Genomic DNA, 16,459 nt, shown 5'->3' on the forward strand with positions numbered 1-16,459 from the left:
CTGTTACCTAGTACTATACTACTCTGGTCCTACATCTTCAGCAATCTTACTCCATAAATCATCCTCTTTTTCTCGCATCTTCAATTTCTTCTCTATTGGACTTCTTCTGTATGCTCAAACCTTTCACATGTTGGAAACTTTCCTTCCTTTGAACCCATGTTCTCTGACCAAGACCTCTCTCTTTCCCATCAGAGCCACACATTTTATACCTGTACTAATTGTCTCTACTTACTTACCTTCCATTCACTTATCACACCCTACTCCACTACTACACAGAAACTACTATGAATACAAGGTATACTTTTCTGTCCTCATTTTGAGTCTTGGCGGCATTTAATTGTTCTCTTTAGAAATTTATACCCCTTCTGGCTTTCCTCTCTGGTATGACTCCTCCTACCTTGGCTTTTCATTTCAGTCATTTCATAGGCTTCTTTCTAGATTTGCTAAATTTTCTGCTATTCTCATTCTATCTGGATGCCTAAAATCACTAACATATAAATAGAACACCCCCATCACACAGGTTCCTCTTTCCATAGTACCTTTTTCTACCTTCCACTCAAACACCTAATCCAGAAAACCAGTTTCTGCCCTCTCAGGTATTCTCCACTTCCAAATAGAGACTACGCCCTATAATTTCTACCTCTTAACTCTCTCTCCAACCTATCCCTTTCTCTTCAAAAGCAACTGTTATTGGAGTTACAGTTCCAATGTAACTGTTAGTTCAGGCTTCATGATTCCTTGCCCTAATTATAGTGATGCTTCCTAACGGGTCTCCCTACTTCTATCACAGATCACTCTAATTCACTCTCCACAATGTTGCCAGATTGATCTTTCTAAAAGGTACTTTTGTCATTCCCTGCTTTAGAATGTGCAAAGGCTCACCAAAGATTCAGGACAGAAGGCCAAAATTTCTTGACAGAGCATAGAAGGCCCTTTATTTTCTAGATCTTCCCCAGCCGTATATCCTGCCACTCCCATACAGGCATATTAGGATCCAACCGTATGAAACTATGTGCATTTCTTCAAATACATAAAGAAATACACCATGAAGTAAATTCTAAGACAGACAAGTAGAAAGCTGTGATATCAAATCATTCCTAAAAATACTATTTATTCTTCCTCTACTACCACGGTTTCATTCTCTCTCCTTCCTTTAGATTCCAACACATATGGTTGGTGTTGCTTTACTTGAAAGAGAAAAGGAATGAATTAAGGCTGGATAATACATAAGCTTTCAAAATAAGGGCTGGAAAATTAACTGTGAGATGATAACCAACGAAACATAAACTGCATGAAATCCAGAAACCACACATTCTGCTATTTTTGAAAACGTAAACAGCACCAAAAATTAAAACTGAAATAGGGCAAACCGAGTGATATTAGAAGTCTATCTTTACAAGTTCATTACATTTTTGGTTTTACCTGATGCAGAGAAAGACTACAAAAACAAGACATACTGAGAAAAAACACCAGCACGTAATATTTTCAATTACTGCTTTTTTTTGCATCAGAAATCTTTGAGATTTTCTGAGCTATGATCATTTTATCAATTGTTGATGATACACAGGCATAGTTTTCAAACACTTATATCTACTACTGACTCTAATCGGAACAGCACCTTAAGAAGTGCCTTAAACATATTCTCTAAACCTCTGTAATATGAAATTATTCTAATACATCCCAATCCTTTAAATAGTTAACATCTAAAGTATTAATAATTCTTCAGTTACTGCCGTTAAGTTAAGAACATCTTAAACTCCAAGCAAAAATTATCCAAATTGAACTTAGAGATGAAAAGCTGAATTTCTATGCATCCTGCTTTTTCAAGGCCTAGAAAACTAAATGTACTAGGGATCTAAACCAAAAAAATCCATTAATGACTCATCTAAATTGGAGACTAGGTTAAGATGTTCTCCTGTCATTTACAATCAGACTTTTATTTTGACATTTCATAGAGTTTACAGAGTCTTTCTCAAGTCCCTTCTCTTTGAATCCTATGCCACACAAAAAAAGAATAACTTGAGCAGTGTAAGTAGGATCTGTGATACTGAATTAAACACCAGTTGGTGAATGCCATCTTTAACCTCGTTCCAAGACTGGGTTTACTCATTCATATTTGATCACCAGGTAGGAAACTTTCAAAGAAAGGTCTGTATTTCATTCTTGAAATTCTCAGGCATTTCATTAGCAGTTATAATCCATATGGTGTGCCCAACTGAATTACCAAGGGCACAGATATTTGTAGATTAATAAATAACACACCAATGTATTATTATTTAGCTGTAATAAGGACTATAGTTCTGATACTATAGGTTTGACACAAAAGGACAGACAGTATATGATTTCAATTACATGAAATAACTAGAATATACAAATTCAGAGACAGAAAGTAGATTACAAATTACCAAGGGTGTGAGGCAGGGGGAATGGGGTGTTAATGCTTAATGAGTGCCGAGTTTCTGTTTGGGGTGATGGAAAGGTTTTGGTAATGGATGGTGGTGACAGCAGCACAATATTGTGAATGTAATTAATAACAATGAAATGTATGCTTCAAAGTGGTTAAAATGGGAAATTTTATGTTGTATATATGTTACCACAATGGGACAAATAGACAGGGAGAGGTGAATTAACAGAGCCCCATTCAGCCATCATTTGAGCAGACTGGGAGCCTCCCAACACAGCCCAGCAGCCCAGAACTGCCCTGGGGGGACGGCACTCACCTGCGACATAGCACAGTCATCCCTCAACAGAGGACCCGGGGTGCACAGCCTGGAAGAGGGGCCCACTTGCAAGTCTCAGGAGCCATATGCCAATACCAAAGACTTGTGGGTCAGTGGCAGAGACAAACTGTGGCAGGACTGAACTGAAGGATTAGACTATTGCAGTAGCTTTAAAACTCTAGGATCATCAGGGAGATTTGATTGTTAGGGCCACCCCCCCTACCCGACTGCCCAGAAACACGCCCCACATACAGGGCAGGCAACACCAACTACACACGCAAGCTTGGGACACCAATTGGGCCCCACAAGACTCACTCCCCCACTCACCAAAAAGGCTAAGCAGGGGAGATCTGGCTTGTGGAGAACAGGTGGCTCGTGGACGCCACCTGCTGGTTACTTAGAGAAAGTGTACTCCACGAAGCTGTAGATCTGATAAATTAGAGATAAGGACTTCAACTGGTCTACAAACCCTAAAAGAACCCTATCAAGGTCAGCAAATGCCACGAGGCCAAAAACAACAGAAAATTATAAAGCATATGAAAAAACCAGACGATATGGATAACCCAAGCCCAAGCACCCAAATCAAAAGACCAGAAGAGACACACCTAGAGCAGCTACTCAAAGACCTAAAGATGAACAATGAGACCCTAGTACAGGATATGAAGGAAATCAAGAAGACCCTAGAAGAGCATAAAGAAGACATTGCAAGACTAAATAAAAAAATGGATGATCTTATGGAAATTAAAGAAACTGTTGACCAAATTAAAAAGATTCTGGACACTCATAGTACAAGACTAGAGGAAGTTGAACAACGAATCAGTGACCTGGAAGATGACAGAATGGAAAATGAAAACATAAAAGAAAGAATGGGGAAAAAAATTGAAAAACTCGAAATGGACCTCAGGGATATGATAGATAATATGAAACGTCCGAATATAAGACTCATTGGTGTCCCAGAAGGGGAAGAAAAGGGTAAAGGTCTAGGAAGAGTATTCAAAGAAATTGTTGGGGAAAACTTCCCAAATCTTCTAAACAACATAAATACACAAATCATAAATGCTCAGCGAACTCCAAATAGAATAAATCCAAAAAAACCCACTCCAAGACATATACTGATCACACTGTCAAACATAGAAGAGAAGGAGCAAGTTCTGAAAGCAGCAAGAGAAAAGCAATTCACCACATACAAAGGAAACAGCATAAGACTAAGTAGTGACTACTCAGCAGCCACCATGGAGGCGAGAAGGCAGTGGCACGATATATTTAAAATTCTGAGTGAGAGGAATTTCCAGCCAAGAATACTTTATCCAGCAAAGCTCTCCTTCAAATTTGAGGGAGAGCTTAAATTTTTCACAGACAAAGAAATGCTGAGAGAATTTGCTAACAAGAGACCTGCCCTACTGGAGATACTAAAGGGAGCCCTACAGACAGACAAACAAAGACAGGACAGAGAGACTTGGAGAAAGGTTCAGTACTAAAGAGATTCGGTATGGGTACAATAAAGGATATTAATAGAGAGAGGGAAAAATATGGCAAACATAATCCAAAGGATAAGATGGCCGATTCAAGAAATGCCTTCACGGTTTTAACGTTGAATGTAAATGGATTAAACTCCCCAATTAAAAGATATAGATTCGCAGAATGGATCAAAAAAAATGAACCATCAATATGTTGCATACAAGAGACTCATCTTAGACACAGGGACACAAAGAAACTGAAAGTGAAAGGATGGAAAAAAATATTTCATGCAAGCTACAGCCAAAAGAAAGCAGGTGTAGCAATATTAATCTCAGATAAAATAGACTTCAAATGCAGGGATGTTTTGAGAGACAAAGAAGGCCACTACATACTAATAAAAGGGGCAATTCAGCAAGAAGAAATAACAATCGTAAATGTCTATGCACCCAATCAAGGTGCCACAAAATACATGAGAGAAACTTTGGCAAAACTAAAGGAAGCAATTGATGTTTCCACAATAATTGTGGGAGACTTCAACACATCACTCTCTCCTATAGATAGATCAACCAGACAGAAGACCAATAAGGAAATTGAAAACCTAAACAATCTGATAAATGAATTAGATTTAACAGACATCTACAGGACATTACATCCCAAATCAACAGGATACACATACTTTTCTAGTGCTCACGGAACTTTCTCCAGAATAGATCATATGCTGGGACATAAAACAAGCCTCAATAAATTTAAAAAGATTGAAATTATTCAAAGCACATTCTCTGACCACAATGGAATACAATTAGAAGTCAATAACCATCAGAGACTTAGAAAATTCACAAATACCTGGAGGTTAAACAACACACTCCTAAACAATCAGTGGGTTAAAGAAGAAATAGCAAGAGAAATTGCTAAATATATAGAAACGAATGAAAATGAGAACACAACATACCAAAACCTATGGGATGCAGCAAAAGCAGTGCTAAGGGGGAAATTTATAGCACTAAACGCATATATTAAAAAGGAAGAAAGAGCCAAAATCAAAGAACTAATGGATCAACTGAAGAAGCTAGAAAATGAACAGCAAACCAATCCTAAACCAAGTAGAAGAAAAGAAATAACAAGGATTAAAGCAGAAATAAATGACATAGAGAACAAAAAACAATAGAGAGGATAAATATCACCAAAAGTTGGTTCTTTGAGAAGATCAACAAGATTGACAAGCCCCTAGCTAGACTGACAAAATCAAAAAGAGAGAAGACCCATATAAACAAAATAATGAATGAAAAAGGTGACATAACTGCAGATCCTGAAGAAATTAAAAAAATTATAAGAGGATATTATGAACAACTGTATGGCAACAAACTGGATAATGTAGAAGAAATGGACAATTTCCTGGAAACATATGAACAACCTAGACTGACCAGAGAAGAAATAGAAGACCTCAACCAACCCATCACAAGCAAAGAGATCCAATCAGTCATCAAAAATCTTCCCACAAATAAATGCCCAGGGCCAGATGGCTTCACAGGGGAATTCTACCAAACTTTCCAGAAAGAACTGACACCAATCTTACTCAAACTCTTTCAAAACATTGAAAAAAATGGAACACTACCTAATTCATTTTATGAAGCTAACATCAATCTAATACCAAAACCAGGCAAAGATGCTACAAAAAAGGAAAACTACCGGCCAATCTCCCTAATGAATATAGATGCAAAAATCCTCAACAAAATACTTGCAAATCGAATCCAAAGACACATTAAAAAAATCATACACCATGACCAAGTGGGGTTCATTCCAGGCATGCAAGGATGGTTCAACATAAGAAAAACAATCAATGTATTACAACACATTAAAAACTCGAAAGGGAAAAATCAATTGATCATCTCAATAGATGCTGAAAAAGCATTTGACAAAATCCAACATCCGTTTTTGATAAAAACACTTCAAAAGGTAGGAATTGAAGGAAACTTCCTCAACATGATAAAGAGCATATATGAAAAAACCCACAGCCAGCATAGTACTCAATGGTGAGAGACTGAAAGCCTTCCCTCTAAGATCAGGAACAAGACAAGGATGCCCACTGTCACCACTGTTATTCAACATTGTGCTGGAAGTGCTAGCCAGGGCAATCCGGCAAGACAAAGAAATAAAAGGCATCCAAATTGGAAAAGAAGAAGTAAAACTGTCATTGTTTGCAGATGATATGATCTTATATCTAGAAAACCCTGAGAAATCAACGATACACCTACTAGAGCTAATAAACAAATTTAGCAAAGTAGCGGGATACAAGATTAATGCACATAAGTCAGTAATGTTTCTATATGCTAGAAATGAACAAACTGAAGAGACACTCAAGAAAAAGATACCATTTTCAATAGCAACTAAAAAAATCAAGTACCTAGGAATAAACTTAACCAAAGATGTAAAAGACCTATACAAAGAAAACTACATAACTCTACTAAAAGAAATAGAAGGGGACCTTAAAAGATGGAAAAATATTCCATGTTCATGGATAGGAAGGCTAAATGTCATTAAGATGTCAATTCTACCCAAACTCATCTACAGATTCAATGCAATCCCAATCAAAATTCCAACAACCAACTTTGCAGACTTGGAAAAGCTAGTTATCAAATTTATTTGGAAAGGGAAGATGCCTCGAATTGCTAAAGACACTTTAAAAAAGAAAAACGAAGTGGGAGGACTTACACTCCCTGACTTTGAAGCTTATTATAAAGCCACAGTTGCCAAAACAGCATGGTACTGGCACAAAGATAGACATATAGATCAATGGAATAGAATTGAGAATTCAGAGATAGACCCTCAGATCTATGGCCGACTGATCTTTGATAAGGCCCCCAAAGTCACCGAACTGAGCCATAATGGTCTTTTCAACAAATGGGGCTGGGAGAGTTGGATATCCATATCCAAAAGAATGAAAGAGGACCCCTACCTCACCCCCTACACAAAAATTAACTCAAAATGGACCAAAGATCTCAATATAAAAGAAAGTACCATTAAACTCCTAGAAGATAATGTAGGAAAACATCTTCAAGACCTTGTATTAGGAGGCCACTTCCTAGACTTTACACCCAAAGCACAAGCAACAAAAGAGAAAATAGATAAATGGGAACTCCTCAAGCTTAGAAGTTTCTGCACCTCAAAGGAATTTCTCAAAAAGGTAAAGAGGCAGCCAACTCAATGGGAAAAAATTTTTGGAAACCATGTATCTGACAAAAGACTGATATCTTGCATATACAAAGAAATCCTACAACTCAATGACAATAGTACAGACAGCCCAATTATAAAATGGGCAAAAGATATGAAAAGACAGTTCTCTGAAGAGGAAATACAAATGGCCAAGAAACACATGAAAAAATGTTCAGCTTCACTAGCTATTAGAGAGATGCAAATTAAGACCACAATGAGATACCATCTAACACCGGTTAGAATGGCTGCCATTAAACAAACAGGAAACTACAAATGCTGGAGGGGATGTGGAGAAATTGGAACTCTTATCCATTGTTGGTGGGACTGTATAATGGTTCAGCCACTCTGGAAGTCAGTCTGGCAGTTCCTTAGAAAACTAGAGATAGAGCTACCATTCGATCCAGCGATTGCACTTCTCGGGATATACCCGGAAGATCGGAAAGCAGTGACACGAACAGATATCTGCACGCCAATGTTCATAGCAGCATTATTCACAATTGCCAAGAGATGGAAACAACCCAAATGTCCATCAACAGATGAGTGGATAAATAAAATGTGGTATATACACACGATGGAATACTACGCGGCAGTAAGAAGGAACGATCTGGTGAAACATATGACAACATGGATGAACCTTGAAGACATAATGCTGAGCGAAATAAGCCAGGCACAAAAAGAGAAATATTATATGCTACCACTAATGTGAACTTTGAAAAATGTAAAACAAATGGTTTATAATGTAGAATGTAGGGGATCTAGCAGTAGAGAGCAATTAAGGAAGGGGGAACAATAATCCAAGAAGAACAGATAAGCTATTTAACGTTCTGGGGATGCCCAGAAATGACTATGGTCTGTTAATTTCTGATGGATGTAGTAGGAACAAGTTCACTGAATGTTGCTATAGTATGTAACTTTCTTGGGGTAAAGTAGGAACATGTTGGAAGTTAAGCAGTTATCTTAGGTTAGTTGTCTTTTTCTTACTCCCTTGCTATGGTCTCTTTGAAATGTTCTTTTATTGTATGTTTGTTTTCTTTTTAACTTTTTTTTTCATACAGTTGATTTGAAAAAAGAAGGGAAAGTTAAAAAAAAAAAAAAAGAAAAAAGACAAACAAGGAAAAAAAAAAAAAAAAAAAAAAAAAAAAAAAAAAAAAACGATGTAGTGCCCCCTTGAGGAGCCTGTGGAGAATGCAGGGGTATTCGCCTACCCCACCTCCATGGTTGCTAACATGACCACAGACATAGGGGACTGGTGGTTTGATGGGTTGAGCCCTCTACCATAAGTTTCACCCTTGGGAAGACGGTTGCTGCAAAGGAGAGGCTAGGCCTCCCTGTATTTGTGCCTAAGAGTCTCCTCCTGAATGCCTCTTTGTTGCTCAGATGTGGCCCTCTCTCTCTGGCTAAGCCAACTTGAAAGGTGAAATCACTGCCCTCCCCCCTACGTGGGATCAGACACCCAGGGAAGTGAATCTCCCTGGCAACGTGGAATATGACTCCCGGGGAGGAATGTAGACCCGGCATCGTGGGATGGAGAACATCTTCTTGACCAAAAGGGGGATGTGAAAGGAAATGAAATAAGCTTCAGTGGCAGAGAGATTCCAAAACGAGCCGAGAGATCACTCTGGTGGGCACTCTTACGCACACTTTAGACAACCTTTTTTAGGTTCTAAAGAATTGGGGTAGCTGGTGGTGGATGCCTGAAACTGTTAAACTACAACCCAGAACCCATGAATCTCGAAGACAGTTGTATAAAAATGTAGCTTATGAGGGGTGACAGTGGGATTGGGAATGCCATAAGGACCAAACTCCACTTTGTCTAGTTTATGGATCGATGTGTAGAAAAGTAGGGGAAGCAAACAAACAGACAAAGGTACCTAGTGTTCTTTTTTACTTCAATTGCTCTTTTTCACTCTAATTATTATTCTTGTTATTTTTGTGTGTGTGCTAATGAAGGTGTCAGGGATTGATTTAGGTGATGAATGTACAACTATGTAATGGTACTGTAAACAATCGAAAGTACAATTTGTTTTGTATGACTGCGTGGTATGTGAATATATCTCAAAAAAAAAAAAAAAAAAAAAAAAAAAAAAAAAAAATAGACAGGGAGAGAGGGACTAAAGAGACAATGACAATTAAATCCAACACATGATCCCTGACTGGAACTAATAAAGGAGAAAATGCCCAAAAGGACATTATTGGAACAAGAAAAAATTGGAATACAGACAAACGTTAAATTTCTCGAACTTTGTAACTTTACTTACTGTGGTTACGTAAGTGAATATCCTCGTTCTTGGGAAAAATACATGGAAGTGAGAAGTGGTAAACGAGTATGATGAATGCAACCTACTCTCAAACGTTTAAAAGATAAACAGAATGAAGTAACAAATGTGGCAGAAGGCTAAAAGCTGGTAAATCTGGGTTTCTGGGTAGAGGATATATTGGAGTTCTCTGTATTGCTTTTGTATTATTTTCTACAATTTCCAAGTAAGTTTGACATTATTTCAAAATAAAAAGTTTTTAAACATTTGAATAAATTAATAAAATCATGTGAAAATAAAACCTAACAGAAGCCATGATATTCAGAGATAAGAGTTGCTCTTTGCTCTCATGAACTATCTTCTTTTTCCTGAAAATGCAATCATATATGTTAAAATAAAACACAAAGGTTAGGTGAATGGCAGGAAAAAAAGGATGAATTTGTCTGTGGGACAATTGGAGATGAGTGAGGAGGGGCTACTGCTTTTCATATTGCTTTAAAAATATTCATTAAGAGGTTTTGATATATCCTTTCAAAAAGTGAGACACAGGGACATACGACAGAGATTATTAGGTAATAGTTAAACTAATTCAGTAATTTGACCAATGACTAATAGTCCAATACCTATAACCACCATTCTCCATATTTAAGAAAGAAAACAAAAACAGTACTAAGTGTTACTTACATTCCGAACCTCAATGTTCCAGAAACATATGTTTGCCAGTGCGCACAATAAAACATGAATGTCCCAGCAAAACAACAAAAAAACATCCAATCAGGGTTTGTTCCCAGTTGCACTGCAATACAAGTTCCAAGAACCACAAAAACTGCAGAAGAAAGAGCACAATAAAAACTGAACAATTTGAATAACAAACATTAACAAAGCTGGAAATGATTTTAGATGAGCCAAAGAGAAGAAATGCTTTGAATGTACAATCTGCTGTCATTTTTCTATGGTAACAGGAAGGCAGGATATAATCCCAACATTATCTTTTACCCCATAATTTTAATCTCTTCATTCACTATAGTATATATATATATATATATATATATATAACCACATAGTAGAACTAAACGTCTTGAAAGCAACTAAAATATTTTAGAATTTTTTGCATAATTTTCCAACTCAGTGATAGTGGTCCTAATGAGCAGTAAAAAGTTAAAAAGCAGAGAGTCAAAAAAGAAAGAAAACCAAAAGGATCTAGGTTATCCACAAAGTGACCTACTTGCTTCAGACTGATAACTCTCCTTTCTTACTCAGTGGATTATCATTATGGGTGACATACTATATTGCAAATATGACTGTCAGTTAAAATAAAAAATAGGACCTCTGTCATTCTGCAGTCACCTGGTTAAATTGTAACAGCTTTTCAAACATCCAACTAGCCTTTACTCAGTGAAAACTGAGATTTCCTTGACTTGAGGTCTTAAAGGGTGTTAACATCTTGGTTGCTTCTCCTTCCCTATTAAATAAGCTACTGCCAGGACACTGAGATAATGATCTCAACATGCATCTACATCTGCAAATCTGGGTTCAGGAGGTAAAATGACAAAGGTTTCTGTTTGTTTCCTCTTAAATATTTTATATATCATGCTAAATGACAAGAAACCAACTGAAGAAGAAAGTAAAAATAAGGGGAGGAGGGTGAAGTTCCTATCAGTAAGACCAGGTAGAAGCTATCATTTAGTTTCTAAATCTCTTTTATCCCTCTAAAGAAGTACTAAATATTATTTTAAAAACTTGCAAAATAGTGCAAATAAAGACATCTATTGCTACCCCTTTAGTGTATTTTTCTCTGAGTCATTTTATCCAATACCATGACTACAGTTATAATCAAAGTTTTTGTAACATAATATTAAGTTAAACATAAAGATACTAATTACCATACTGGTCTCCTACTATTGTACTTTCATATATTTTATGATGACAATTATCCCCTAAGACTTTTTAAAAACAAGCAGATGCCAAAATAATAATATTTAGGCTTAAAAATAACAAATAGAAATTAACTTAATTTCTAAATTTCCCAACCCTGCCCATAATGAACAAATATTAATCAAATTCAGTCTTTTGAAAATACTAAAATTTAACACAAAACCACTTATTCTGAAAACTAGTGCAACACCATAAATCTTTTAATTATTTATTCTAACACTGTTTATTACATTGCTTTTTATTACTGCTAATAATCATTAACATTAAAAATCAACAATACCTGTTGATAGTGAATCACAACCATGATCAAAAAGTTCTCCTAAAGGAGAACTACTATTGGTTCTTCTTGCTTGTTTCCCATCTATAGCATCCAAAGACTGGTATATGAAAAGGCCACATGCACAAGCAACGTATGCCCAAAGAGGTGCCTGTGAAATAAAATAAGAAAGGTAAGAGTATTAAGACATATTAGGTATTATGTTTGGTTAATACATTTTTTACCTGCAGGTAGTCCATCTTCATTCTCCAGAGAAGCACTATTGATTGGAAACTATGTGAGAGAAGATCTGAGTACTACATAATAAGGAACTTTTTGAAACAATTAGAGCTGTGAAAGAACTGAATTCTCTGCCTAGTAAGGGTATTTAAGCAGATGCTTGATAAGTACTTCATAGGGATATCACAGAAATCCTATGGGAGATTAGACTAGGTATCTTCTATAAGATTCCTCCCAACATTTAGATTGTGCCAGTTAATGAATAAGCTAGTCCAGTATTTCCCAAATTGTGCCTTTCAAGATGTTTACAGGTATTATATGAAAAAAATTCCCCAAGCTTAACTCATGTGGGAACCGCTGGGTTAAATAATGGTAAAGAGATTTCTCTACCGCAAGACTGTTCCAGTCCACGATATCGCAATGCATACTGCCAATAGCCAAGGACGGGGACACAATATGCTGCTACTTCCAAATTTATTTGAGCATGGAATTTATTGTCAACACACCTCTTCAACATTCCATGGAACAACACTTTGGAAAATGATGCTTTAGTACATAGAGTGCCTAGAACAACAATTTTTCAAACATTTTCAAGGAATAATTTCTCTTTTCCTTTAAATATTGAACGATAAAAAAGGAGCACTTCTATTTATTATCTTTTAGACTGTTAGGAGAGGTTCCTCCCCTCACCCCCGTTTAGTTATTTTCCCATGCTCAGGCCATGAAGAAAAAATTATAATCACAAGCTATTTTCTCAGATATAGGTTACCAAGTTAAAATGTATTAAACTCACAGAGCTGTAAATTAAAATTACTCAGAGCTGCAAATAATATTCAGTATATTTTGCACTGCAAAAGAATCCTTCAGAAATACCTGAAATTGTTGAAGTGTAATCCAGTAGCCTTGATCTTTGATAATGATCGTATAATGATACAGCCTTCATCTGGTGACTGTGATTGTAAAAACCTTGTGACTGAAACCCCTTTTACCTAGTGTATGGGTACATGAGTAATAAAATAAAGACATACATGAATAAAAAAAAAATCCTTCAATAGGAAGGATTTCTGATAGAGATCTGTTTCATCCTCAGTTATTAAAAGATAAGGATTCTCTCTTAAACAACTTCATGGAATCACGTAGTTTAAGACAGTGAGTCTATCAAAAGGACCATTAAAGATACCTCCCCTAAGTCAGAGTTACAAACCCTAAAAGTGTGGACAGGGTTATGTAACCATACTTTACATACAAGCACACTGGACTTGGAAATTAACCCTGTGTGACTGAGAACTCCACCTTCTGGAGTTTGGATCTACTGCTTCTTGCTGCTAAAAGGAATCCGGTAAATCTCTAGAGGTGCACTGTCCTATACAGTGGCCATTAGTCATGTGTGGCTATTAAATTTAAATTAAATTAAAAATTCACTCCCACAGTTGCACTAGCCACATTTCAAATGCTCAATAGCCACATGTGACTATGGCTACCATATTGGACCACATAAACACAGAATATTCCCATCACACAGAAAGTTCTATTGGACAACATTGCTCTAGAGGACTAGGGAAGACAGGGATTCTTGGGGTCTGAATTTATATTTTAATGAGCAAAGTGTAACTCCGGAACAGAGACAACTTCAACTATTAGTAGACACACAATCCTAGGAAGCAGGTTAATAATTATATATATAAAAAAAGAGTAAAGCTTTCTTGTCTTCTTTGGATTATCCGTTCTTCCTGTGAATCTGTAGAACACCACACCAACATTTATATGCTTTTTCCTCCTTCTATTATTTCACAACCTTCAGAGGTGTTTCAAGAAGGAGAAAGTCTTTTAATTGAGGAATAAGTACTGTCTTACCTAGGAGATACAATGAATGAATGAATGAACTCATGCATCACTAGGAAATCATTACACCGTAATTGGTGAGTGGGGAATAACTGGGGTAATAAGCAATCTTATCACAATCTAGCAGTTAACTAACTTGCAAAATCTTGCAGAGATGTTCTTACATGAGTTAACTCAGCTGAGAATTCTAGGAAATATGATTTTACTGAGGCTTTGAAACAGAATTGAGGGGTTTACATACAAATATATACATATGCTGTTGCAAGAGTGTTTTTTTTCTTTTCAGGGAGGATACATACACGAAAAAATTTGTTAAACATTGTTAACTTTAATGAGAGGGATTGGAGACAGTGGTAGGGAGGAAAGGCAGGTGAAAAGGGAAAATTTTACTGGTTTTTTTTTTTTGTTTTTTTTTTTAATACCTTCCTCTGTTTTAAATTTTTCTAGGTTATTTTTTTTCCTTTTCTTGATCATGCCAACAGGAGTTAATTGGACAGTGAGATTATGGGCCAATGTGCCATTTTAATTTTCTTTCTATTTTTCTATGTTAAAAAAAACTAACAAGTTTTTTCATTAGTGAGTTAAATCACATTGAACTTAGAAATATAAAAACAAATAAGCATTTAAAGAAAAACACTTAAGATCATATTCCAGAAAGTTATATTTAAATTTGATAGAACACTTATTGGTAATATCATAGCTCAGTTCTGGTTTTTGCACACATAAAATAGGTAACACCGATTCCTTTATCTGTCTGTTGTGGCAAGGGTGACAAACATATATAACATATATCAAGCTGTAAGACAAATTCCAAATTAACTTATGATAACAAAACCTAAAGTGACTTACTAATGGGGTTTAAATATTTAATAACAGAAACAGATCACCAGGGTATTCTGGTACTCCACATAAAAAGGGAAATATCTACCTTAGGAATCTGAAAAATAAGGACCTGATTTTCCTTTTTCATCCATTAGAAAGTTTGCTTTTTTCAACAAAAAAGGCAAACCTGGCTAAAACCATTACCCTCTAACAGTGACAATCTTTTCTATCAGGAAGATTGAGATCTGAAACTCTGAGGCATTTAAAAAAATTAATAACACATACATGGAAAATGTGTAATACATACAAACATAATATTTAATGATGACCCAGTAGTCTATGACCCAAAAGAATTAGGGCTATGACAAATGAGAATTTTCCTGAGTGATAAATTTGTGGAATGATTTAACTCTAAAAAACTGATAAAGAAAAAAATATAAGAAATTCAATAAGGATTAGGATGAATTCATAACTCCATCTATACTGCATTATTAGAGGAAACCAGGAATGGGAAGGGGATTGTAGGGAAAAAGAATAGGTAATAATAATCATGTACTATTTACTGTGCATTATATGCCAGGCACTTTGCTTAGCACATTACACACATGATCTTTCTTAATCCTCATACTACTACTACTACAAAATAAGTTTAAAAAAGATAAATGAACTGTGATTTAGAAAATTTACATAACTTTCTGATCATAGAGATAATAAGAACAGGGAGACAAGTGTGGCATTCTGATCTGAGACTAACAAGGATTTCTACCATGCAGCTATCAACAAATCCAGGTGTATCCTTTTCTGGACATTACCTTCCCTTGAAGAGCTCCAAACAGCAGCTCAGTCATATTCCACCTTGATTCTTTCCAGCAATTTTGAAAAGAACTCTTTGATCAGGGTAGTTCCCATTGTGGAAGTCCCCCAAAGGTTTAATTAATTCTAGGATGATTCCAGTAATTCCCAAACACTTAAGGACAGGGGTTAGGAAAGGTACAGGGAACATGGGGCCTTGTACACTCTGGGTGCTCAATAAATGACAGTTAATAGCTAAGCTACCTTTGAATCTGCTCTCACTTCCTGATCCCCATCCTGGAACTAGCTTGGGATACCAGAGGGCTTCCAGTGGAATCAATCTACATCCTTGTTATTCTTCTGTACTCTAAGGATGTGTCAGATCTGGACCCAATTCCTCTGGAAGTAGCTGTCAGTGCCTCAGGTAAGCCCCAGGTGAAACAGCTCAAAGAACACATGACAAAGAATCCCAGGACATATTTAAACAACCATACTGCTTTTCGTTCTTCATGTTTCCTGATTGACGTAAAGCAAGATAGCTAAGAAAATGAGGGAAAACCAGTAAATTATTCATACAATCTGTATGGATTATATTTGCATAGTAAGAAAGAAATTAATATAAAAATATTCAAGAGTGAGGGGAAATGAGCACCTGGAAGAAGACAAAAATAACATGTTTTATAGCCATTCACTTCAAGAGACATATATGGAAACGAACACAGAAAGCAATAGGAGGTTGCATGGCAGTAATTTTATCTCAAAGGACAACTCATCTAAAAAAACACAAGTTTTTTTTTGTTTTTTTTGTTTTTTTTTTATTACTTCAAACCAAAAACAAAAGGAGGAATCTTGTGGCCTTTAATTACTTATTTCAATTTTGAAGCCATCAATCTTCTAAGTCTGCGAATTATTAGATGGTATGAAATGTC

General features: G+C 36.1%; 1 protein-coding gene across 4 annotated transcripts in view; it reads right to left on the reverse strand.

Annotated features, from left to right (window-relative positions):
* The window catches only part of CEPT1 (choline/ethanolamine phosphotransferase 1), a 43,222-nt gene that overhangs the window by 17,383 nt on the left and 9,380 nt on the right, over window positions 1–16,459 (reverse strand). For all 4 annotated transcript variants that reach the window (XM_037826395.1, XM_037826394.1, XM_037826397.1 and 1 more), the window contains exons 3-4: window positions 11,859–12,006; window positions 10,328–10,469 (exon numbers count right to left, since the gene is read on the reverse strand). In XM_037826395.1, the coding sequence (XP_037682323.1) occupies window positions 10,328–10,469; window positions 11,859–12,006 (290 nt within the window). The remainder of the gene's footprint in view (window positions 1–10,327; window positions 10,470–11,858; window positions 12,007–16,459) is intronic.

The sequence above is a fragment of the Choloepus didactylus genome, chromosome 2, assembly GCF_015220235.1.
Source record: "Choloepus didactylus isolate mChoDid1 chromosome 2, mChoDid1.pri, whole genome shotgun sequence".
In the NCBI taxonomy this organism is placed as follows: Eukaryota; Metazoa; Chordata; class Mammalia; order Pilosa; family Megalonychidae; genus Choloepus; species Choloepus didactylus.